The following is a 26,758-nucleotide window of genomic DNA, read 5'->3' as shown; positions in this document are numbered from 1 at the left end:
ATATAAAATTATCGGAACCGACCATTGGATTAAATTATTTTCAAAACATGCTTGGAATATATGGCGTGCTAATTTGTAATCAAATTATTGAAAGAAAGATCAAAAGGAAGACATTGAGAATAATGGCATTCGTTATGTTGGCACATTGGGTATATTGCCATAAAACCATCAACATTTATAATTTCAACTTAGATTAAAGATTGCATAAAAAGTTTGATCACAATACAGGGCATGGCTTGTTATGGTAAAACTTACCTCGCCAAAACAAAGGCTCTTGACGTCTAACTTTCAGTAAAACGCACATAGTTAAGTGCCAGAAAAAATCCAGCAGTAGTAAAAACTAAATTGAGCCAAAATTTCTCTCCTTTTGATGAAAAAAAATTTAGATATAAAAACAAACAGTTGACTAACTGCCAGTAGGTCAGTAGTTTGCAAAAAATCGGCAACTTTCATGAACAGGCTTGACCTGTTGAAAAATTAGAATAGCTATCGCATTTTGTGACTACACTTGAAAACCTTCAGGTCCTATAGGTCTTACATCTGCATACACAAATGACTGCATTCAGAAAATATTTTCAACTCAGAAATCAGGTTGATTATGTGTATCAAAACTTAAGCTTCAAAGTTCTTTCGTAAACAATACATTACTTCTGTGTGTCTGTAAATGAATGCACAGTAATTTTGAAACTACCACAAAATTACTATGAACTACATAGTAATTTTGTGGTGAATAAATTTTTGATACAGCTTCAAGGAATTTAATTGTCTGTAAAAGAATATCCGAACAGCTCTTGTATCGTGCTTGTTTTGTTTTAATTAGCTAAAGAATCAATGAAAATGTCTCATTCAAAACGACATACAAATGGCGTTGATATTTCTATCTTTAGCATCTGAACATAATATTTCAGACAGGCAGGAAGCCACGAAGTCGAAGGATATGAGATAATCAATCATCGTATCTTCATTATATTACTGCGGAAGGTTACACAGGTTATAAATAGTAATTGAACAGCAGGTTCAAACGCAGCGATGTGTGAAATACAACACTTCAAAGCTATTATCCGCAAAACAGGAAAAGATAGGAGCAGGAAGGTCATTGTAAACTTCGTCTCGGTTCAATGAAAGCGCGTCAGAGATCTAAAGACAGTTTTGACTGCGTTAATAAATAAATCTCATTGCACAAATGGTTGATGGTTGTCAATATTAAGTTAAAAATTAATCAAAACTGGTATCGTAAAAACACAACAGTCCTACAGATAAAGGCATTTTGGTTCTGATGTGCTCGAGTTTGGGTTGGGGGAGGGAAGTAGGTATCTCAGTATTAATCTGTTTAAAAAAACATACAATTTTGGCTGAGTTAATATCTCGATAAGCTGAATAAACAAAACAGACCAGGACAAAACAGTCCCGGATAAAACAGTCCCGAATAGCCAAATAGTCCCAAACAAAACAGTCCAGGACAAAGTAGTCACAAAAAGCAGACAAAGCAGTCCCAGACAAAATAGTCCGAACTAGATATAGATTTAAGCATATGCACACCAATTAACAATGAAATCCCTTAACTTAATCATAAGATTGTATTTCATTGAACAAATATTGAACTGATTACAACATAGTTTTTACCAAAAGAATGTATTTTGAAACAAGCTTTTGGTTTACTCCTAATTCATATCAATCCAAATTCAAATCAAAACATTGCAATCAGAAGCTTAGCTCATAGATTATGCTTGTTAATTGTTTGTAGATTATATTTTCATTTGTTTCGATATTTTGATCGGGACTATTTCGCCTGGGACTATTTTGTCTGGGAATAATTTGCAATTTGAGACTGTTTTGGCTGGGACTATTCTGTGCGCACACGCTCGATAAATATGCATATACTTTTTCAATGCAGATAAACTCATGAAATTAAATTCTTTCACTATTAATAGTTTTAGAACTTTCCGTACTCTAGGACGAAGCAGAAAACTTATTACGACGACTCCAGTCCTACAAATCAAATTTTTATTGAATAAACAAAAAATTAGACCTAGAACAAACTATGAATGGATTGGAAAAACCCTTCAGAAAAAAATCCGATAAAAATTCCACAAAAAAATAAAAATCAAAGATAAACTCAAACACCGTTTTCTCACTCTAATTTAAAATAGAGGGGAAAAAGGCGGCTCGGTAATGTGCGATCGCATATAAGGTTCCGACCCAGCTTATCCACAATTTTGGCATAATTGTCTACCGAATGAGGAACAGATAGAAAAACACAAAAAATTCAAGTGTTTTAAAAACACTGGCGTATGAATGAAAAGATTAAGAAAGCGAGCGAAGACGAACGGCAAAATCAAACAACAACAGCAAACATTAATTACATCAAAAAATTTATGTCCGTTTTAAAAAACAAAACTTAATAACAAAGTCAAAATAGCGTCAGAAAAAACTGAAAATAAACAAATTAACTTGTAATTCACCAGACAAAAATGGTTATTCACCAGTTCATAATAAAGCTTGGTAACAATTAGACAAAAAAGAACAGAAACTTTAAAGTAAGAAAATTCGCGGAATTTAAAAAAAAACAATTAATTTCAAATTAAAGAAAACCATTAGGAATGATTTAAAATATCCCATAGGTTAACAATTACCAATGCTTCTATAGAAGGGAATTAAGAACTCTTGGTATTTTTATGCAGTTACAAAAAGAACAACAAATAGACAACAAACTAAAAATCAATTAAAACTTGCCAGAAAATGCTTTGGAAGCCGTAAAGCCATACTTTGGCCCCCAAAATATGGTCGAATGCACCTTCGTTGAACACCGATACTGTATTATGTGGCCGCTCATTAATGAAAATAAGCAACAATTAGACAAAAAATGCAAATTTAAGTAATACTTGTTTTCTTTCGAAAAAAATTTATTTCCAAAGACATGAAAGCCATTAATTACAAAACAAAAAAGTTGAATAGGTTCGTCCATTATTCCAACGGAAGCCCTTGAGACCTGCGATTATCCAGAATATGTCTTACGTCTACAAAAAGAACGTCAAATATGACAAAAATCAAAAATTCATTTACTTTTTGTGAAAAACCCGTGTGGAAGCCAGTAAAGTCAAAACGAATTCTCTTAAAACATTAGATTTTGTGACACCAGACCCTTTTGACGCCTTCCCTTGAATTGTATTATGCGATCTCTCATTAATGAAACTATGTAACAATTAGACCAAAAAGAAAAAAGCAAGATTATTTAAAGCTTGTTTTTATCGAAAAAAATTTATTTGCAAAGACATGAAAGCCATTAATTACAAAAAGAAAAAATTGAATAGGTTCTTTTATTCTTCTAACGGCAGCCCTCGAAACCTGCATTTATCCATAACATGTCTTACGTCTACAAAAACAACGTCAAATATGACAAAAATCAAAAATTAATTTACTTTTTTTTGTGAAAAAACCGTGTCGAAGACAGTAAATTCATAACGAATTCTTTAAAAACATTGGATTTTGTGACACAAAACCCTTTTGACACCTTCTCTTGACAAAAATATTGTCATCTTTAACCTTCATATAACGAGACCAGGTAACAAACAGACAATAAAGGAACAAAATTGAGAAGTTGATGAAAGTCATGAAAGCCATAATCTATCTTCTAATATCAGAACGTCGGCTCATCTACTCTCCTAGGAAAAGCCAATCAAACCCGGTTCATTGTACAGGAAATTAAATACGACTAAAAACTAAAAGTAAAAACTAGAGTTAAAGACAAAAATAAAAAATTCAATTAAATTCTTCGAGAAAGTATTGTCGAAGCGGTAAAGAACCACAATCTATATCTTTAAGGATTTAAATATTATCTATTGTGGGTTATTTTGAACGCGAAAAGTGTGATATACGAACTGACAATACCGTAATAATTTGACAAAATTAGAAAAGATGAAAAATGGGCAATTACCTAAAAATTAAAAAAAAATTGTGAAATCTAGTAGTATCAAAGCCAGATCACCATAACTTAAGACGTAAAACCGCAATTAGGACTACATTTGAATTTAGCAGAAAGAAGGAGCACTCTTTGGTTGCTGACACTAAGCTACAAGTTGACCAAAGTAAGAGAAAAATGGAGGAAAAGATCAGTAAGCCATTTTTTATTTAAAAATAAAATATTTTAAAACCTCGATATCTCCCTGTCAAAAACAAAAATCAAAAAAATCTTTTTAATTCCATATTCCACGCTGGACAAGCTTTCTAATGATACCAGTCTCAACTCTCTACGATGAATATATCGATCGGCCAAAATTGACTGAACAAAAAAAAACCCAGTTGAGTATATAGTTCCTCCCCCCCCCCCCTCAAGAGGGGTCGGAACAAAAAATCACTCCGAAAAACCCTTCGTTTTCTCGCCCCAATTCAATTTGACTTCACAAATTCAACAAAATATATGAACAGAGCTTTAAAAAGAAACATCGCCCCAAAACAATTCAAATTCTTTGAAGTGTAAAAACAAAGAGAACGTCAATAATAGCCCAAGTTATCACTTTGCGGCTATTAAGTTTTAAAAATTAATCCAAAATTATGCTTTGACTGAACACGTATAAAGGCGGCAAAATATCTTTCAAGGCAACACAGGAATGAGTGATTACAAAAAGTAATAATCAGAAAATTATTCAATGCGTCTCACCCTTGTTGTCTTCAATAGGGTTCTGAACAGTCGCAACAATTTGCCATATTTTGCCTTTACTGGAAGCATGCTGTTAAGTGCTGGATGACGTGGTAAATAGACAATTTTTTTGGGAAAACATTGTCAAATAACTCTCAAATATTTGACGAGCGTCTGGCTGGCTTTGGTTGTTACCTAAAACTAAGGCAGGCCTGCTTAAATAGTTGACAGGAGAACAGAAAAAGGGACAACAACATGAGGGCGGGCAAAATTGCCGTATACAACATCCGTTTACGCCTACACATCAGAATTAGTTGTGAGGTGGGGGGTTTCATGTACTTTTCTCACCATCAATTTTAGTCTCCAACTCAGTTAACTCGGTTAATCGCATACTTAGATTAGATACTATTAAGGCTATTAGAACTGATCACAGATTAAAATGCCTTGGGTTCTACAATCAAACAAATAATCAGTAGTACAAAACTATATAAAAGTACCAAAAAGACTGAATAACATAATGGCAGTAAATGTTAATCAACAAACTGAATTGTGCCAAAAAAAAACAAATATAAAATAAGATCTTGCTTTAAAGTTTTGGCAATAATACGGTTTTACTTTTTTATGAAGTTTTAAGATTGAATTTCTGCAAATACTTCCATTATTGCGTATAACATTATCAACTTAGGAAACGATTAATTCTCGTCCAAATACTTTTGTACACTTAATGTCCTAATATTTTCGTCGTAATACAGTTTTCAGCTAAAAAATTTGAAAATGTACAAAATCGAAAACATCTTAAAGCCAAGAAACGACAAATTTATAATTTCGCTGTTTTTTTAGGAGTTTTGTGAACAAAGCTTGATAAACATCAATATGACAACTCACCTCTATTTTGCTTTGTTATTAGAGAAGATACTAAAAAAATTAATGTTTTTCAGAAAAATTAATGATGATTACAAGTCATCTTTAGCCTAATTTGTGCAAAAGCTCCTGGAATCTAGATCTTGATTTGGAGTCTACTATTGATAAGCTTCATTTTGACAAAATTTTCTTTGTTTAGTATGAGCTGTTTCAGACATAGACCAAAGAAAAGTCTATAAAAATGCTTCCATGTTCTTAAACAATTGAGTATTCTGATGTTCTACGATGCAATAATTAAAATTACTTTTCACTGCTTTGGCTTGGGAAAAAAGTCTACAGTTCACAATAGAATGACGTAAATGTATAATTTTCTTTACTGATGATTAAACTCCATATTTTTCACGAATCCATCTGATCAAAATTAAAGCGCTCTCAGTTATTGTTTCATGTGCTCATTTTAAAATATGACTGAGCACAAATTTTGAAAAGCGCATTCAATTAGATTTTATTGTCCCTAAAATTGAATTGTAGAAAACTACAGCAGGTACTGTTACTGGTACGACAGCCATTATGAACACCAAACGGGGAAAAGAAAGCAGAGTGTTTTAATATTTTATACAACTACTGCACACAGTTTGTTTCAGCACTGTAAACTCTCCTTAAATTACTTTAAAATTGATGAATTTCATTTTTTCCTTAGCTTGAGCACAATTCAGGATCTGATAAGACCTGAACACCGTAACGCGAGAAAATCAAATCTTCGCGGCTCTGAAATTTTTTTACCTCTTTTGTATTAAATAATCATTAATTTTTAATCGAAGTCCTCTGAGCTCCTTAAAACTCCCCTGCAGCTTTGAGGAAAAATACAGACGTTTTCCTCAGGGAAAAATTGATATGATAATGATACGATAACTCCATTAAGAAAATTAAGCACAAATCCTTAAGCGTTTAGTCTTAAATACAACCTGCATCAATTGTATTTTTAACTGCAAATCATATACAGTTCAGACATTTCCCCCATTTTAAATACTGACCACATTTAAACCCCTTTTTAGAATGTCTGAACACAGTGAAAAAGGGCTGAACAAATTCTTCCTCAACTGGTGGTTGTTTTTTTAAGTTCATTTAAATTCCTTAGAGCGGCCTAAATCGCCTTATTTAAATTCACGTGTGTATTTTCTCATTCCCAATGATAACTTCCTCGTAGCTGTCATAAAACTGAAGGGAGGAATTTGGAAAATAAACGCTAAACCTTCCCTAATATCCCCTCCTTTGTGTATTTTCTTTACCTAATTAGTTCACACTAACATATGTCACATAGGCCACGTGACAACAATTACACCACGTTAACATACTAATCTTATTTGTTTACCCTGTTCTTGCGCTATTTTACATAAACAAATTACAGCAAAAATTCGGCGTATGAACAATTCCAAAAAAAACGCATTCTTCTTTGATAAAAATCAAAACAGTGCACAAGAAAATTAGCTTGGGATTTTTTTAGAAGCGGAAGTGCAGACAATACCCTAAAACAATTTTCAAACTTAATACTGCCAGTAATTTCAGGTGAAAAATTACAGTAACGTATCAAATGAGAGACATAAAATTGAAATATCAAGCAGAAAATTTAAGCGACAAAATGCGAAGGAAAATATGGGTCACCCATATTATTTTTTTCCAATCGTAAAATCATAGCCCATAATTACTTTTGAGAAAACTGTTAACTGTTAAAAAGTAAAATATACTATTTTCATTTCCCAAATCTATCGAAAACTTGTATTCCACTGCTGAAAAAAACTGAATTGAAACAATCAATTTAAAGAAAATATCCAATTGCAGACCAAAAAGCTGCGATTGGTCAACAAGCAAAGCTGCACCCATCATTGCATAAACTTTTTTGCAACCTTATTCATCTCAAAAAGACAATTCATAAGGTTTATGGATGAAGCAAAAAAACAAAGGATCAATGGGTAATATGTTTCAATGATAATGGAAAGAGCATTGAACAACAACAACACTTGAAAAAAAACAAAATTTGAGTTGAGAGCAAACATGAATAGTTAAAATGACAGTTGAACAAAACTAATTTGCAAACAATGACAACGTAATATCAAAATATCACAAAATCCATCACATAAACTGAAATTCCAAATCGTCTTAACGAAAAATTTACCAAGGATTAGGTTTTTTATGTTTAACCATTAACACCATAGTCTTAAGCTTTGGGACAGTTCAACAATTATCTTTAACAAAAAAATCAATCTATGTAAATTTCGAAATCAAATTTCAAAATGCTAAGTGAAAACATACCCAAGAAACCTTGGACTAATTGCACTCAAAGGATTGACGCGGGTTGCTTTCGGTTTACGTATTTATGGTAATGGGAGGAAAAACACTGTTCAAGTGTCTAACAAGAAGCGATAAAACTAGCAATAGTAAAAATTGTAATTACGACTAATAATCGAAAAAGTCTTCTGAATTCTTTTGAAATTTTATCATCTGACAGTTTCAAAGAACTAGATTCCCAAACTCTCTGAAATCCTAGTATCCTGCAAAAATCAAATAATCAACACACACACACACACACACACACACACACACACACACACACACAGAGAGAGAGAGAGAGAGAGAGAGAGAGAGAGAGACGCAAACATGTTAACAAAAAGTAATCAGAAAATTACTTGTCTGACAATTGGCAGAAGTATCATCTAAGGCGTTTTAGTTAGTTATTATTCCATTATAAGACAACAACTTGAAAAAATAAATCTTCAAATGAATTCTAACATCAAACTAATGGGTGAACAATTTCAAAACAAGTAGTTATTTTCCTCTATATAGGTTTTAGAATAAACCAAATTTGGAAAAAAAACATTTTCCGCATTCAACCTTCATTTAAAAATATTCCTAAAGTAATTATATTTACGTGTAGATTTTTTCACATAGTGTTTAAGTTGATGATTTACACTACCTGATCTCAGAGGAAATTAACACACAAAAAAAACAAAAACTAATCTGAAGTGTTTGTTTGACTTAACAAAACCAGGTCAAGTTTGATTGACAGAATATAGCTTGAAAAATTTAAGTTGATTAACACTCTACATTGAACTATAATATCAAGAAATTGCAGCACTGCTTTAAACAAAATTAAATAATCGTATTTTTTTTTTACAAAACACGATAAAAGAAACAAACCATAGAACCATAGAAACGACAGAAAAATTTGAAATTGTTCTCGAAAAATATTTTGCTGATCTATGAAAACAGAGCATACAAAAAACTTCCGAAGGGGAACAATTGGTTGCTTCTCGGGGAATGAAGGGATTACCGGGCCATCATATACAAAATTTAAAGATTACCAAAACTGAAGAGATAAAAAGCATTTGAGATGTGGAAAACCGTATACGTCAGCTGCTGACCTTAGACACGCTGCAGGAAAGTAGTTTTCTGGACTATTCAAATTAAAAATATGGAAAAACTTTAATTTCAATTTTCTTTCAGACATTTTCCATCTCTAGGAAATTTACTATTTAATAACTTTGTTTTGTGCTATTTATGCCCTTTTGCGAACTATTTCTATACAATTCATGTTTGATTTATCTAACAAAGATTTCCTGTTTTTAAATACTTAAATAGCGTATTTTCAAGCGTTAATAGTAAAATTTTTCGATAAAATTCATCAATTTAAATTTTAATGTTTCCTCGAATAATAAAAAACTGAAATTTTCTCTTCAACATTCGATTCAGTTTTTAAGAACTTTTCAATGGTATACATTTTGAACCTCTCCGTAAAAGATATCAGTTGGCCAAATTTGGCTTAATAAAAAAGTAGGCCTTCTATAAAGTTCCTATCCCACATTTCATTGGGGTTGGAAAAACAAGGTTATATAAACTTTCTTCAGCGGTGCTGCAATCTGGTAACTACCAGCTCTGTCTGCCTTTGTTAGCGAAGGCGATATCTGAATTTCGACGCTTTCCTTCAAGGGTATATTAATACCACAATCGAAACAAAAATGAGCTCAATCTTTCAATTTACTTCTATGTGGTATAACCATATCGCCAAAAACATTTTTACTATTAAAAGAGCTATGCAAGGCAATTTTTCAAGCGTTCAAGCAATAACATTGAGCTATACATGATGTTAAATAAGAGTGTTTTAAAAAGAATCTTTTCGGTTTTTCACAACTCATTTTTTCAGAACTTAACACAAAAAAGTAAATTTCAAAAAAGATATCTGCCAACAGAGAAAGCTGATGCATTTTAAATCAACTTCTCTTTTGTTTATCATAGATTGCAGCCAGAACATCTCTAATAATTCTCAAGTGTTATCAAACTTAGATTGCACTCCGCATTCAGCTGGAGCTAACAACAATCAGGCACGTTTATTATCTGTGACTACTTTTTCATGGGAGTTTTTGATCGAAGAAAATCTTCAAACTGCAACTCATTCGCTCCATTTGAAGCACAGTGTTGATCAAATAAATTAACTTTTCACTCTTAAACATCTATCCGTTAATAATCGCAAATTGGTTCAGTAAATACACCGGCAAATTATAGACCAAGCAAAAGATTCAGCAAGTATACGCCAAGTAAAATCATTGCAGTAATCTGAAGTCCGATTAGCCTGCAGTTTTTGTCAGCTTAGCGCTAGTGACGTTCTATTTGGCAAAAAATAATTTAGCTTATTGATTTTTTTCCAATTTTGTCTATTACCTTAGAGAAAAAGGTAATCTGCGATTAATTAAGGCATTAAATTTCGGTATAATTAGGAATAACCCAAAAAATCCGATAGTAATCAACAGTCGTTTTTCAAAATTGTATTTCAATTCCGGGATTTTTATTAAATGGTATTATTTTCGCATTAATCAGCGCATTTTTAACGTTGGATTATTGAACATTCAGAATTTCCCTATCTTATTCCATAAGCAATCGTATCCTCTTTCTTTACCAATTGCTAAATCTAAAATTTCAGAAACGTTTTAAAAGAGAGTCGCATTCTTAATTCAAATCAAACGGAGAAAATCTAAAGCTCACTTCAAATCAATAGTCCCCCATCATATTAAAATTTCACGCGCTTTCACTTCATAATTCAAAATTTGTTCTATCTCCGTAACTCGAGGGAAAAACAGCCTTGATTTCCTCTCTTTCAACTTCCAGCCGAGATGGAAAAGTTAAAAGCCCGCGAGTCAAATTTCACCAAATTGTCACGAAATAGCGCACAATAGACGACGCAACAGCAGAAAACCCTCGCGGAGTGTCTTAATTAAGCGGTGGGGGAAATTGGCGTCCTGTAATGCAATCAAACAATTTCCATCCTCAATTTATACTTTATAACTAGATTCACTCGCACGTCTTCAATTCCATAGTTACATTTTTCCTAGTGAGCTGTTAACCTAAAGATAATTTCACATAATCAATGTTTTTGAGCACAAAATTTCATAATTAAACAATAAAAATTCGAAAATAATGATTTTTTTTTCGTTTTGTGTTTAAAATTACTCGTTTCTCGTCATAAAAGTTGTCAACAACAATTTAAAAAAGCATGAAATATTTGACAAAAATGCCTGACATTTTTTGGAAAATAGTTGTTTCTCTGCCCCCCTTATCGTGTGTTTGTTTTTCGATAAAGGGGGAGGAACGAAGCATAACCAAATAGCATTGAACTTGTTCATAAATTTCATTTCGTATCAATCTTCATTTCCTCCAGTCATTTTATGCAGTCATGAATTCCCAAAATTTTGCCACAAAGGTGGTGTAAAATTGGCAAAAAAGAAATACAACAAACGTTAGAAAGAAAAAAAATGTGTGAGAGTGTGTGTGTGTGTGTGTGGGGGGGGGGGGGGGGGGGTCGGAACAAAGAAAAAGCGCTCTGAAATAATCAAATTTACACTATTAGAAACAACTTACACTAATTGAAACATTATAGTATTGAAGTTAATTTTTAATTGTTGAAGAAAACAGAACGTTTTAATCATATAGTTTGCATGGACAGACAATACCCCGAATAGTTGTAAAACAAAAAAAATATTTTAATTTTTCATACTTTTACAACTCAGCCAAAATTTCTATGGACTTCTGAAGATTCACTTCAACTATAAAAGTTTACTTTTAGCCAGGTTATCAAAGCACAGTTCAGCGACTTCGGTTATTTACACAAAATGACTCCGATACAAATCTGCTTACTGAGCAGATTTGCAATTCTGCTAATTTTTCCCAATTTTTCACCCCAATTTTCCTAGTTCGATGTACCCTTTCTGTATTATTCTCTGCGCGCAGTGAAATTCTATTGAGTGCGCGTGATAAGAATATCCCTGCCTCCAAATACATAAGTCTGATTTCTAACATTACATGGGAGGGTTCTAAGCAAGGTTAGCGTGTGTGTATGGAGGGGGGGGGGGGGTAGGCAAGAGGTAGGTAAATGAGAATAGGTGAATCTCTCTGCGTTCAAGTATCACGATACAGTACGCGATCTATGAATTACGCGTGTTCCTTTTATTCTCTATTAAAGGATTGGTCAGAAAGCCTAAGCAGTTGTTCATATGGACAACAAACACAAGTCAACAATTGAAAAATTATTTAAAAAACTAAGAAAAATGAAAACTCTTAATTTTCATAATTAAGATTGAAAAATCTTACAAATCTTAAATTAAAAACATCAATTTTTTGCCTTTCAGTGCTGCCAAACTTAAAAGTTGAAACCATAAATTGGGCAATAAACTGTATGCGAGAATTTTTACCAAATTCTTGTTTCATGCAAAAAAAATCAAAATAATTTACATTTTATGAAAGATAATATGAACGACAACTTTTCGTCCAAGTTGACTTTCGTTCTAAACTCTTTTTAAGCACCCTGAAAATTGGCAATATGTTATCAAAGCCGTATGCAGACATATCACCTATAACATATATTTGCAATGCATCAATAATCATAGCATTTACACCAACTCAGAACATTATCAAAGTTCGCCTCAGATCATATCAAAATTGGCTGGAAATTACAAACTTTGAAATCAGATATTGAAAAAATTTATCAACAGACACATTCTGATAAATTATGTTTTTGCTGTTTTTTTCTGATATCCTTCATGGAAATTTCAAAGTAGTTTTATAATTATGTTGTTACATGTACCATATGCAATCTTACGCAAATCTTATTTCCCATGACTTAATTATACTCCATTATTTGTCCGTGTTTAAAAAATTGTCCCCTTTTTTAATCCTTCTTGTTTAACCCTATTTCATTTAACCCCGACTTTTTCCCCCTCTATTATATCATCCCGATTTTATTTCGTCACAAAATTGGCGCAATTAACTATGAAAATTAGGAATATTTAAGGTTTGAGTACAGAGTTTCTGTATTAACATTTGACATAATTGGGAAAATGCAAACGCAACACGAAATATAACATTGCAAGTAGTACATATTTTCAGTATCTTAGAAAAATAAATTACCCAAGGGCAAAAATGGCTCTGCTACAAAGATATAAGGAAAAACTTTGGAAAGAAGAGAGGAGACTTTATCAGCATAAAGTTGGAAAAATTCAGTTCAGCTACGAAATTCAGACAATAGTCCCTTCAACGGCAACATTTTAAATATTGCTTCATTATTCAACTTTTTGTCTCTGATTTCTCTTTATATTTTATGATCCACTTTAAACTGCTTTTTTATTCATTTCCTGAAGGTTATCATTTGACACGCACAATTTAACAAAGTAAACTTATAACAGACTACTGATACGAGCTTCCAGCACAAAAAAGAAAACTGTTTGAACAATTCAAGAGAGCAAAAATAATGAAAAATATAGGGTACCTTGATCAAGTAAAACAGAGCTATTCATTCTAAAATTGTTCAGCTAACTTTTTCTCTTTTTAGCAAATATCCTACATATTTATCTTTAAAAAATTTCGTTTATAAAAATTTAAAAATAGCAATTTTGATACTAAACATCAACATAAAATCACAAACAAGCAATCGTTGGGCTTTATACCTTCTTTTTTCCCAGAAGAAATAATCAAAAAACTAAGTAATTCTCAAACCAGAGCTTCATATTTATGTCGAGAACCAAATGTATTTACAATAAAGATCAAAAAACATCTTAATGAACACTTGCGACCCAATGTGTCACCTGTTTCAAACTCTTCTCCCAACAAAAACAAGACAACAAACAAATTGATCTCCGATTTGATATTATCTACACACCGCCACTTAGGTATGAAGAAACTAAAAACACAAAATTAGAATCAGTTGTCAAGGAATTCAACTTCAACAAAATTTCAAAGACAGAAGCTAAACTAATTAATAAAACGAAACAAAGCGATAGATAAGAACTGGCGCTGATCTGAATTTGGGCTGTATACCAAATTTTAACTTGAAATCGTTTCATAAAGAAATGACTAAATTACAACTCTCCAGTTGAGAAAGCTCATAAAAAGACTAACAATCCAAAAAGCACAAATATCTATCTCAAGGCCCCAAAAATGGTGAAAGCGCGGATAACCAGATTGTTTTGTCACTGATATAAACCTATTTGAAAAAAAAAACACAAAGACTCTTTCAATCTTAAATTGTTACTATTGAGTCTGACTGACACGAAAAGCAATCTGAGATCCAAACACGCTTTCAAAAAAATTTGTCTAAAGTTCGACAGAAAAAAATGACAAAACCAAATGTTCGCAAGAGCATAAACAGGACGATACATTTTTCAAGTATTGTTTTGAAACTTTGAGGCCCTGCGTTAAACTGGAAGGCTATCTCTCAAGAACGTGCGGGATATTTGCAAAAATTGTTAACTTGTAAGAACAAGCTTTTTGATAATTTTAACTTTAAAGAAGTTTCAAGTTGGTAGGGTGTGTAAATTTACACAGGACGAAAAAGTAAAGATTTGAATAAACGAGTGTGCGGAAATATAATTCATTTAAAATTCTTGATATAACATTTAATTCAAGTCACTTTAGAGTTCACGTTAAAAAACAATCAGAACAAGAAATTTGTCCTTTTTATTGTTCATTTTGCTGAGTAGCAGCTCAATTTTAAATTCATTAAATGAATGTTGTACCATAAGCAGCCATAATTTCTACACTTTTCAAAATCCAAGAGGTGATAACATGTTGCAGTTTAAAATGCTGCAAATCTTTCTGTAGTTTATCCGTAGTTTAGCGAGACTGTTTATATTGCACGACCTTTCGAGTCAGAAAAAAACATTTTGATAAAAACTGCTGAGATCTCGGTGCGTGGTTGCTGGAAGTATCGTTTTTCGCAAAATTTAACGGGATTTGCTTTTCCCGTTTTGCCTTCCGAAATTTCCAAATTTTCTTGCCGAGTTTTTTGTTCCTGAAAATCCCGTCGAACTTCCCTAATTTTCTTCAAATTTTCCAGTGGGAAAATTTAGTGCCACCGCTTTTCCCACTTGGAAAAAATTGGATTTTACGCATACTTAGATAAACTTTCAAATACTGAAAAATTCCCAATTTTTCCCGGTGGGAGTTATATGGGGCAAACAACGGGCGAAATGAGAACTTGCAAAATTTTTCAGGAAATGACGCACCGGGATGGAATATTTCGTAAAACTTTTTGATTTCAAAAGAACATAAACGAAAGTTGTTTGTTTCTTTGAAAAACTTACATCTTGAATGGTTAATTTATACAAACGTGTGAGTCAAAGGGTACGCTTAAAATTTTTTGCTGGAACAGTTACAGGGCGGTGCACATCGATTTTAGAAACCTGTAATTCTTACAAGCTTCCCATTCGTTCTAAAGCCCTGTACTATTAAAGCAAAATGACTAGAATGCTCGGCTATCGCTATCGGTGCTCTAAAAAACGAAGTAGAAAAAATCATTGATGAACGTGGCTGATACGCAAGCACAGATAACAATTCAAAATGTTTTTTCTCAAGTTGATTTAAGGGTGGGATCGATGAACTGCAATATATTTTCCTAATTTGGTCCAGAAAATTGACCGTGGATACTAAAGGCTCCGTCAATCGCTTTTGTTAATATTAGAGAGACGGAGGGTTTTGCCATTAAAACATTAAGTTCCAAAAATGAACGCTCTGAAATTCGTTGTTGCAGCAGAATTTAAAAATCCATTAGAATTCAAAGCAAGTCAAATTAGAAAACAAACACAAAATAACCCGTGGATGATTTTTCCTTTTTCAGCAGGGGAGGAAAATTCTGATTTTGTCCTTGGAATTTGGGCAGGCTGTTTTTGTATTGAGGCTTTGAAAAAAGCAGCCCATTGAGCCGAAAAACAAGAATTTTCTACATGCTTCTTATTTTCCAATAATCTTACAGCTTTATTATAAAAATGAAAATTTAAAAGTTTTCACGTAGTTTTTTCAAAAATTTTATACCGTTCACTTAGAGCGCAAATAAATCCATATCGTCCTCTTGCAACTAATTTTTATACCGTTTCGCGTTATTTGACCCGAAATAATTCCAATCTTTCTCGTCAAAACACTTTCAAGTAACATTTTTTAGTCACAAAACTCGCAGACTATTTTAATTTAAAAAGTAAATTTTCTGTCAGTATTTTCAAGTGGGCCTTGCTAACTTACTACACTCAAAGCTCTTCTCTGTGTTGGCCTTTTGCTTTAAAGGTTAGCATTTACCACCACATAAGCACGAAAATCCCTTTCTTGTTTTTGCCGTTGGTTGGGAATATTGATTACATGTAGGGGGAAGGAGGCGACTGTAAGTAATAGGAACACTCAAAATACAAATAGGCACTTTCACTTACACAACTGCCGTAATTTATTTCTCCGAGAAATTTTCTATTTTTCACATATATACATCGTATATGCGTGGTTTTAGACGTCAAAACGCGTTTATTTTTAAATGTCAATATATAAGTGCAAGGCTCGCGCAGACCAAAACTTATCAAAAAACTGCCAGAAATGTAATTGAAAAGCTTAATGTAGAATTAAACCGTCGATATATTTCAATCTTTGGGTGTCTGTCTGTTCGGCTATCGTCTAAAAACATATATATCAACGCCATTCTCATCAGCTATTTTTGAATAATATTTCAAATTTACTTCAAAAAGATCCAATAAATTTATAGCAAATCAGAGTTGTACAGCTTTTAAACGTTAAAAAATCTCCTTTGAACTAGAAAGTTGTCTGTTGTTATAACTAATTGCAGCAAGTTACATTGTGGAATAATTAGTGAAAAGATATAAAAAAAGAATAGATTCATTAAACAATTTCTCTTTCAGACGTTCTGCCATTTTACGACGCGTCTTTGAGCCCCAAACTTATTCACGCACAGGACAAACGTACGCAAAATTGCTTGATTGATATAAGGCAAACAGATACAATATACCATTAGCAAAAACACAACATAAAATATATAGGGTAATTTAGCACAGCTTTACTGTTATTTGTTATTCACTTCATTTTTTCCATTGGTGTATTTCTTATATTGATTCGGAGAAATTTGGAGGAAATAAAGTAACTGCATTGGTTTATTTTGTACATTTTACCTTCTTATTCATGTCGGTACAGTGTGACTAAATTGTTCATCCAACTTGTAGATTTAAATTACTTTATTATATAAAAGTAGCTTTTAAAAATGAGCGCTCAAGCATCAGGTTAGTGTTGAACTGATTATTTTTTTGGGCATAATATTTACGTTGTGAATTTAATGATGCTTAAAATCACGCATGTGTATGCTATCAGTTGGGATTGGTTCCAATACTAACCCCCACAAGTTAATCGCTAAAAACCAGGAGGCAACCTAAAAATTCTACACAAAATTTGGTGAAAGATATTATATCTGAATGTTGATATGGCTAAAACCAGACAAAAATGAGAGAGACACCCAAACTAAGCAACACTGTTTGGGTAACTTTCTGGTTATAAAAACTTATAATTCCATTTTTAGACAAAATAGAATCGAAACACCAAAAAGTAGAAAACCTTCACAATTGAGCCGGAACCGGATAAATAAACATTTTCAAGTAACTTTTCAAGAATCATTTTCGATTCAAAGTTGAATCGAAAATAAAAAACATATGTATGAATGAAGCAACAAAAGTTTCCAAAGCAAAGTTTTCGAAAATTTTTGGGTTTAAAATAGTGTATATTGATACGAAGCAACTAACAGATGTGCAAATACCTCAAGTCCTTTAAGAAGTATTACCATGGATCATCTAATGAGAAACTCTTAGGGTGGGGATTTATCTACGAATATTTTGTGAAATTTAATTACCCATTCAAAGTATAAATATTTTAATGTTTTATCAACCACGGTTTATTGAACTTTGACGGGAACTTTATTCCAAACGTACAAGTATTGCAGAAATAGAGAGAATAATACACTTGACGTCTGAAAATTTAACTGTTTATTCGAAAAAAAAACATTTTTGATACTTCGTTTGAGAGCAATTAAAAAACTAAATTAAAAAATCACAATTAAAATTCTTTTACAGGTCACCATCATCACCATCGAAAGAGTGTTTTTGAGACAGAAAGAAGAGTTCTAATAGCAGTTGATGGCAGTCAGAATGCAGAGTACGCTTTTGACTTCTACTGCTTATTTGTCAGTAGGCCAAAAGACAGTGTCGTCTTGTTTCACTTTATGGACCCTGTTTCTACCAGTTCAGGTAATATTTTAGGACTTAATCGGTGTGTGATAAAAGCGCATTTCTTGCATATTACTGCTATTTTTTTGCAAAATCGTAAATAATTACTATTACTTTAAAAAGTATTTTAAAATTTGATTTATATTCATATTTGTCACGTGAAAAAAAAACTCAAGCAACAAAGTTTTTATTCCCAAGATTTACTAAGAGTGATTTAAAAGAGTAGAATCAGTTAGTTCCAAAACAACACTCGTCAAGAAATTGGAAAAGTTGATACACGGGCCTCTATTCCACGATTATGAGAGCAAAAATACTCGAACTAAAGCGGAAAAAGTTTTAACAGTTACAGTAAAGTCTAACATGAAAAATTGGTGGAAAGTATTTGTAACCACTATTATTTTGATTTGCTTTTCATTGTTTAGATCCCGACCTGGCTTTTGAGGAGTTGAAAAGGTACAAAGGTCACTACATGGAGGGACTAGAACGCATGTTTGCCAGCAGAGCCAGGAAACATGGACTGAACCCAGAGTCCATGAGTTTTGGATTCAGCTGCGACCCACCCGAAGCAGGAAAAGGTATGAATGTAAAAAAACAGGGGGGGGGGGAATCGAGCAATTTACGAGGAAACCCAAACTAAGTCAATATATGTGTCACACTAGTAGAGAGTGTTACGCGTTGAAGATCCGGGAGGTCGTGATAGGAGCGAATTGTATAATTTTCGACCAGTTTTTACATAAACCACAGCTCAACTTAGCCTTTAGAATATTATTTTTATTATTGCCCTAGCCAGTCAAAGTTTATCCATCATGCATATCAACGTTTATCTTGCAAGAATCAGTAAGAAAGTACAATTTGGTACTAGAGCTTGAAAGATAGCCGTGTCATTTTTCAGTATATTTCAGCAATTACGACTTACGTTCGGCAAAACCCTGTAGACTTGATTGTGATTGGCTGCCGAGGTTTGAGCAAGTTCAAAAAGGCGTTCATTGGATCAGTGAGCGATTACGTAATCAGAAATTCTGGAGTACCAACATTAACAGTACCCCTCAATACATCAGGACAGCAGAAGAACTCATGATTACGCAACATTGATTAAGCAATAGATTATTACGTAATAACCAGCACAGTTAAAAAAATATGATTACGTAATATAGCATTGATGACACAATTGCTGCATCATCAAATAAATGAATCATAAATGAATGATTTCAATTACAATATCAGTTATTTTGATAAATTGGCTATTAATGTTAGCACGAATTCTAGATTTAATTTAATGTTTTGATAAATACTTGATAATGGCGCACTTGAGCAACCGTTAAAAACATTTCAGCAAGAACAAAACTTTGAGAAAGCTTAATTTTGATAGAGGTGGGACAGATCATAGACTAGATTTTCACGCAAATGAGAGGGTTTATACTTCTTAATTTAAATAATTTATACTTTTTATGTTATGTAACTTATTTATATACATCTTCATGAGAACTAATATTTGCCATTATTATATAATAAACCTGGCAAATTTTCTCTCAGAAATAATACATTTACAAACTTGTTATCGAGCATGAAGACTCAGACTCAAACAAAACTTATAAAATATTCACTATCTATTAATAGAGACTCAGACTCAAACAAAACTTAAAAAATATTCACTATCTATTAATAGAATGAACTCAATTCTGATTGGACAAAAATGTAAATAAAAAGTATAAATAAGAAAGGCATAAGACGAATTATTCATTCATTCTTCAATTGATTCTTGTGAAACTTAGTGCTATTTGCCATCCTCAGAACTTGTGAAATTTTCACATCTTAGCAGAATACCGGACGCTTGCGAACCTAAACACTTAAAAAATATTTGAAAAAGAAACATAAAAACTGCACACGGAACCTAAGTATTAGTAGGAAACTCCTATAGAATCGCTCTGCAGAGAGTTACCATACTTGTATTATCAAACATAAACCGGAATTCGTCGGATGATTTGCTTTCGAACGAGTGATGGGAGCAATTTATTAATAGGGGTGTAGCTAAGAAATGTTTAGCTTAAAGGGTGCAAAAAAACCTCTGACCAAACAGGGTTTCGAACCTTTACGTCCACGATAAACTCAATACGTCTTGACAAGTACACTACAGTTGCCTTGAATCTTATACGCTCACAATCGATTTTATTTTACCAAAACTTTATTTCTTTATTTCAGAAAAAGCCACTTAGATCACTCAAGAATTCTAGCGTGAAACAGTCACTCAAGGAGTCAAAGAAATGTTTAGCTTAAAGGGTGCAAGAAAACCTCTGACCAAACAAGGTTTCGAACCTTTACGTCCAGGATAAGCTCAGTACGTCTTAACAAGTACACTACAGTTGCCTTGAATCTTCTACGCTCACAATCGATTTTATTTTACCAAAACTTTATTTCTTTATTTCAGAAAAAGCAACTTAGATCACTCAAGAATTCAAGCGAGAAACAGTCACTCAAAGAAAATTTTAGAACAAAAACGCAAAAACGATCAAGCAGACATTGGGCATAAAACAAAATCACACGCGTATAAATTTTTTTCTCAAACTTCGTTCGAGAGCGATTAAAAAATATACACAAAAAACACACCTTCAAAAAATTATCATTTAAAACTCATGAGCTAAGATAAGTTAAGACAAGCTAGTGAATGCAATTGTCAATATATATATATATATATAGTAAGGAAAATAATCTCCACCAAACTGTAGACCCAGGCACAGCCCTTCAAAATAATAAAAACACGGCTTTCGGCGAACTATCAAACTGTGAAAAGATGTTTACAATGACTGCAAAAAAGCCCACCATGGAGTCCGTAAGTACATGAAACATACTGAAACTTAAATTCGTCTGCAGAAAATTTAATCCAATAAAGAAAGTCAAAAGACCTCAATTTTCCTATAGAAGAACGCCTCTGTGACCTCTGTGAATAAAGTTAATTGAGGATATATTTGAAAAAACTCAAACACATGAAAAATCAAACCACTCTGGACTTTCTTGAACTCTATCTTTTTCTTGTATTCAGACCTTCCCAGCGAGGCTTAGAAAATTGAAACAATGCAAGATTAAAATCAGGGACTTCATTGCAACCTAATACCACTGGGCTTTACTTGCTTATTTCGAATACTCAGTTATCGGAAAAATATGTGAGCTCAGCTTACAAAAAAAGACAGACGATCCATAAAATTTATTTTTGCGTTGATAGCCGAAAAAGTTCTAAACTACATTTCAACGAATTTTCGTCGACCAAACCAATAACTGGCCCACGATGTAACAATGAATGAACTTTCAAAATTTTTTCAAGAAAGGAACCCGATCAAAAACAGAGGTGAAATTGCAGCAAATCACTCCCATAATCAGCAATTCTTGCTCAAACAGCATTTTATGATAAAACCAAGAATGATCAGCGCAAACAACTTGTCGGATATTTCTCGAAAAAGGTAGAATTAAAGCTATCTGACTCTAACTGACAACAACGTTTATGATTTTCAGTCAAACGTAACTTCAAGCATACAAATGGTTTGTCCTTATCTCAATTTTCCTAAAACTCAGAGCTTCAAAAATCTTGCCCGAATCAAACTCTAATATCAAAAGTTATAAAAATTTTTAAAAAGGCTCAGTAAAAAAGAAACTGATCCAGCAAGTCATGCTCATTAACTACAGCAATGAATTGGAACGATGATCTATCATATGACCGGATGATTATTCCGCACTTCAGTGGGGGTCGCTTTAGTGGGGGTCAATTTCGGCCGATCGATTTATTTGACGTAGAAAGATACGAGTTGTATCATTAGAAACCCCGACAGTCGTCGAGCGTTTTCATTTTAAGTGTTCTTTAATTTTTTGTGGAAGGAGTTGTAGATGCTTGAAAGCTTAGTCTGTCTGCAAAAATGAAAAGCTTAATTAAGAAATGCCCCTCCTCAACACTGAGTGAAAATTGACTGATCCGGGACCCTCCCAGCGCTACATAAAGCATTTCATATTGTTTAAATCTATCAATAAAAGGATATTATATACAAACACCAGCTGAGAATGTAAAACAAAAGACAGACAGCATTAGAAAACAAACAACTAATGACGAAAGTAGATGAGTCAAACTAACTGCCTTCCTCCTTCAACCACAGCTCCCATCGAAGCATCAACAATTTCGCGCGGCCTAAGAGTCCTTGACCCACGCATGCAGAGGATGGAACTCCTCAGGAGAGCAAAGCTGATTTTTGTCCTTAGATAAGATGATATCAGCGTAGCTGTCCTCTTTTCGCGCCGAGAGATTTGATGCCAGTTGTTTCAACGATTTTGAAGCTGATGGGCCAGCTCCACCAGTGCAAGCGAAGACAATCGGTCAAAATGTTGCTTTCTCAACCTCAGTTATTTTTTGTTCATATTTGTTCTTTTTAATAGACTCATGGTACCGGTAGGCTTCGCTACTTTCAGGGAAACTTTTTGCCAGCAGGTAGAAATATTCACATCAAAATAAGTTTTGTTGAACCTCCATTCACAAAGCTCGTTGGCCTTGATATCTAATCGTGCATCATCAGCAGTTGTCGTTGATTTAAGAGCAAAAGTTTCCCCTTGCAACAGCTGAAGATGAGGTTCGATCTCGACATCATGACAGACATCACTTAACAAGTTCGCAAAGAAATCACGAAGTTCATTATGTGTCATGTGCGTGTATTCTCCTTTCGGACAGTGGAGGGCATGTGCCACAGTGAAACTTTCATTTCATGCGCATAGTGATGGCATCTTCACTGGGTCCCAGTCGAAGCGAAGGGCAATGCCATCACGAAACTCGCTTTTCGTTAGGTCAAAGTGATATCGCTTCAATGGCATAGCGGCTCCCTTGTCACTAGCTAAGTCAAGTGAGCGAATCTCGTTCTTATTCACTTCGCTCTTAATTCTCGTCTTTTTTTATTTAATAGCAAGCTCTTTCTCCTTTTTTATCGCTTTTATAATTTGTAGTTAATTTAGTTCAGCTTCGGGCAGAGATAGGGATAAGAGACTTGACAGTTGAACTGATCGTTCATATTTTTTAAAGCGATCTTCAGGTTTGAGGATCTTCAGGCCACCCTCCTCTATCGGCAACAAAAAGATATTCCGGTAATTTTTATTGTAGGCGGGATTCTTTAATAGATTAGGTAATAGCTCATCTATGATTGATTTCTCACATTCATTTAACAGGTCTTCAATATTAGGTGTTGTGCGAAGTAGGAAGGTCAATTTATGCTGAACCGATAGAGTGAACGATTTATAAACATTCTGTGGTGAAACATTGGCATGATCGACCAGTTTTTTTTTTACCAACGATTTCTGCTGTTTAAGTGATTTTTCTACAAATTTCTTTTCTGCATTATCAGAACTTATTACATTACCAAGTACTTTACAACTGTCAACTATTTCCACTTCGTCGTGATCAAAATTCTGCTGTGCTTTTTCAAAAAGATGTTCTTTGGTAATGATGTGGCATTTGGTTCTCGATGTTTCGTAAGGCAACATCACAGTTGAAACTATTGCAAGCGTTATTTGCGTCGATAAGCAAGATCGCCTCGGAACCTGTGTTTTTAAAACCAGCTCTCAATGAATGAATTGGATGTTCAATTCCTCCTTTTTGACCCGTACATAGTTGCTGATCAGTACCTAACATCTTAAGGTCGGTTTTTTGACCTATACGTAGTTGACCCAATTTTCCTAGTTTTTTGACCCAAGTATCCTTGTTTTTTGACCCAATTTTCCTCGTTTTGGAGCAATTATTTCTAAAAGTTGGCCTATTTTCCTTGACTTACAATTCTCGAAAAAAATGAAGATTCAACTGATTTAATCCGAGATAGAAACATCAATTGCTCGGCTACCAAAGCTTGTAAAGCAATTTTCTGTAAATTTATTCCAAGCAATATTTAGAGCTATATCAATCTCGCCTCAATTCGCTTTTGCGTTAGCACTATTAATGTAACCAGACTTCCTCAAACAGAATTGTGGCAGCTAGCCATCTAATCTACTCTGCTGAGAAAAAAAATGTTTCTAAACCATTTTGTATGAAACTATCGAGGAATTCACTGTATGAAAACACTATGAGGAAAAACATAGCACACAGTAACAGCCAGAAAACAAATTTGAAGCAGACTTGAAAAAAGTTGGTGGCAATCAGAATTACTGCATGTTAAATTTTGGTGGGTCCTCCTATTAAAATCCCATACACAAATAGCAGGGAATAATTACTGAGTTCTAAGAAAAGGACTCATTCTTCACATGAAAGAAGTTTTCCAAAAAAGCTACAGTTTTATAATCCGACAGAACAACTGACCTTTTCGGCGATTGATGTCTTGCAGTCGCTGAGTGTTGTTCTGATCAGTTCTGGCACTTGCGCGTGGTACTGGTTCTGAAACAGATCAAAATATTGAAACGTTACGATGTCTGTCCATACAAGGTTTGAATCTTCATGTTTTCATTGGACTAAAATATCACTTCAGGGCTTTTTAAAACTTACATCTGTAACTGACCATTTTTTGGTAGGTTCGCTAATATTGTTTCTAGTAACTCACCGAGTCTTGACGCCCACGCGTGAGTTTGTCCGCCTAAAACACAACATTTAATTAAAGAGTTTTAAAGTCTAATCAAAGGAGAGAAAGCAGAGAACAAACGTACTACCACAGCTCTGCTAATAGGGTTCATTAGTCAAGTTCTTCAAATTAGACATCAGAAGGTTTAACTGAAAAAAGAGAGAAAAACTAGAAAAAGTTCAGCATAGAATTCCTAAAAAAAACTAATTTTCCTGAAGATCTAAAACCAAAAAAAAACATAGCTGGCAGATTGCCAGAAAATAGCCGCAATAGATTCGTAGATCGGCAGTCTAAAAAAAACAGTAAAAAAGACAGACAAAAAAAATTCGTCTTTTCATTGATGGCTGATCTGTTATATTTTGATTAAAAATCTGTATAAGTTATTGCTGCCTCTATTAGCTGATCTCAAATAACCTTCATTTAGAGTGACACACACCCATTTGACCTTATCTCTTTGAATTAAAGTAAATAAAAGTCAATTTCAACTTGAGGAAGTCATTTTTGAGAGTGAGGTAAGTCAAGTGTGACCAAAAATTTAATCACGCACATGAACAAAAAACTCGCTCCACTAAGAGCGAAAAATGACGTCACACATGCAATTCAGTTGAAATTGCATGAACGAATGAACAAAAAGTGGCTGTGACGTCATATGGTCGTAACAAATATCATGACGACGAAATAAAAAAACATTCCGGAAGCGACTCGAAGCGTCAAAACTTCATTAACAATACCGTAATTGCAGCACAAGCCTCTACCTTTTGTAATAAACCATTAACTCACTGCTTCTCTAGGTCTGCTCTAAAAATTGGTGAAACTTAAACCACTGTCACCAAGAGAAAATGCAAAAAAATTTTATATTATTGAAAACGTTAAAAGTAACGTTAAAAAATATTAAGTAACGGTAAAAAAGATTAAGGTCGTCAAAAAACTGATAGTCTGAAAAAGCTGACAAGGCTATTAATTGCCCTGATATAATTCATGATTCTAATCTGAAAAAGATAGCGAAAGCAAACGGCAGAGAATAATCTTAGAAACTAAGTTAAAACGAAACCTCAAACTTAAGAATCAGAAAACACCTAAAATTACACTTCTAATCACTGCCATTGAGACAACAAAAACAACACACTTGTTCCTTGTTGTACATTGGCAAGACAACCTGATTTCATACTAATTCAAAAATTAAATTGATCATAGAAAAGACAAGCAGCAGAAGAATATTCAAGGGCAAAAAATCGTTTAAATTAATACCAAGGCCGGAAGAAATTGCAGTAAAAAGTCATAAGTGGCAATTTTTGAAAAGGCTAGCTATCAAACTCTCAATACTGCCTTATGTTGAATGAAATCAACTGCAAACCAAAGAAAATAACGAAAATAAGAAAAAGCTGAAATCATTCATTTTTGACAATTGAAAAAAAAACAATATAACGAAAATAAATGTGGGTGCCAGGACATAGCTAAATTGATACTAACTAGAATGTGAAGAATATGGGCACAATGTAAGGAACACCGTAACAAAGACATTCTGATTTTTGAAAGTTAAAAATGAATTAAAAAAATTCACGAAAAACGAATACATTTCATTGTCCAGCACTCCGACATAGAAAAGATAACTAGTCATCCGATACAAAGATCTATCCTCCTGAAGAGAAAAAAATAGTAAAAAGCAGAATTCATAATTACAAAACATCGAAACATTTTGCAAAAAAAATGGTCAAAAAACTTTTAAGACTGCATTTATGGAAAAGTTTTAACTCTTTTTCAAAAACTTAGCGCCAAAAAATGACTGAATTTTAATTGAAACGAAATTAAAATCCCTCATGTTGCACAAAAAGACTATTTCCAGCAATTACAACCAAAATACAAACAAAAAACTGACGAAAATCGGAAAAAATACCAAAATCGGATTAGCATATGTACATTTTTACAAAATACATCGAGGTAGAAAGAGGCGTTGAGTATATGAATTATCAAAGAGAAGTTGCACTATTAACTGATTTTTGACAAACAGACGGTTAAAAGATCCAAAAATGAAGAAATTAATAGAAAAAAAACCAAAAAAATAACTAAAAAATCAAGAAATATGTGCCAATTTTCAACTTGAAAAGCATTTTCAG

At 33.2% G+C, this 26,758-nt stretch overlaps 2 protein-coding genes across 8 annotated transcripts in view; one reads left to right on the top strand and one right to left on the bottom strand.

Moving 5' to 3' along the window:
• Positions 1–26,758, bottom strand: part of LOC142350566 (calcium-dependent secretion activator 2-like) — a 240,494-nt gene that overhangs the window by 43,270 nt on the left and 170,466 nt on the right. For all 4 annotated transcript variants that reach the window (XM_075402416.1, XM_075402417.1, XM_075402419.1 and 1 more), the window contains 2 exons: positions 24,627–24,659; positions 24,389–24,463 (listed from right to left, as the gene is read on the bottom strand). In XM_075402416.1, coding sequence (XP_075258531.1) covers positions 24,389–24,463; positions 24,627–24,659 — 108 coding nt within the window. The remainder of the gene's footprint in view (positions 1–24,388; positions 24,464–24,626; positions 24,660–26,758) is intronic.
• On the top strand, positions 6,520–19,369 carry LOC142350570 (putative universal stress protein SH1215). Of its 4 annotated transcripts, none has more exons than XM_075402427.1 (5): positions 6,520–6,917; positions 16,711–17,085; positions 17,926–18,099; positions 18,501–18,653; positions 18,981–19,369. In XM_075402427.1, exons 2-5 carry the CDS (start codon positions 17,067–17,069, stop codon positions 19,154–19,156), a joined length of 522 nt encoding a protein of 173 aa, XP_075258542.1. In that variant the 5' UTR covers positions 6,520–6,917; positions 16,711–17,066; the 3' UTR covers positions 19,157–19,369. The 4 variants fall into 4 exon arrangements, with proteins under 4 accessions (XP_075258542.1, XP_075258545.1, XP_075258543.1 ...); XM_075402430.1 differs by lacking the exon at positions 6,520–6,917 and adding an exon at positions 12,395–12,833 and having other exon boundaries at positions 16,864–17,085; XM_075402428.1 differs by lacking the exon at positions 6,520–6,917 and adding an exon at positions 12,395–12,833.

Source organism: Convolutriloba macropyga, chromosome 12 (genome assembly GCF_964194025.1).
Source record: "Convolutriloba macropyga chromosome 12, txConMacr16.3, whole genome shotgun sequence".
Lineage (NCBI taxonomy): Eukaryota > Metazoa > Xenacoelomorpha > Acoela > Convolutidae > Convolutriloba > Convolutriloba macropyga.
The sequence above is the reverse complement of the archived record's forward strand: the minus strand, read 5'-3'. Positions and strand labels throughout refer to the sequence as shown.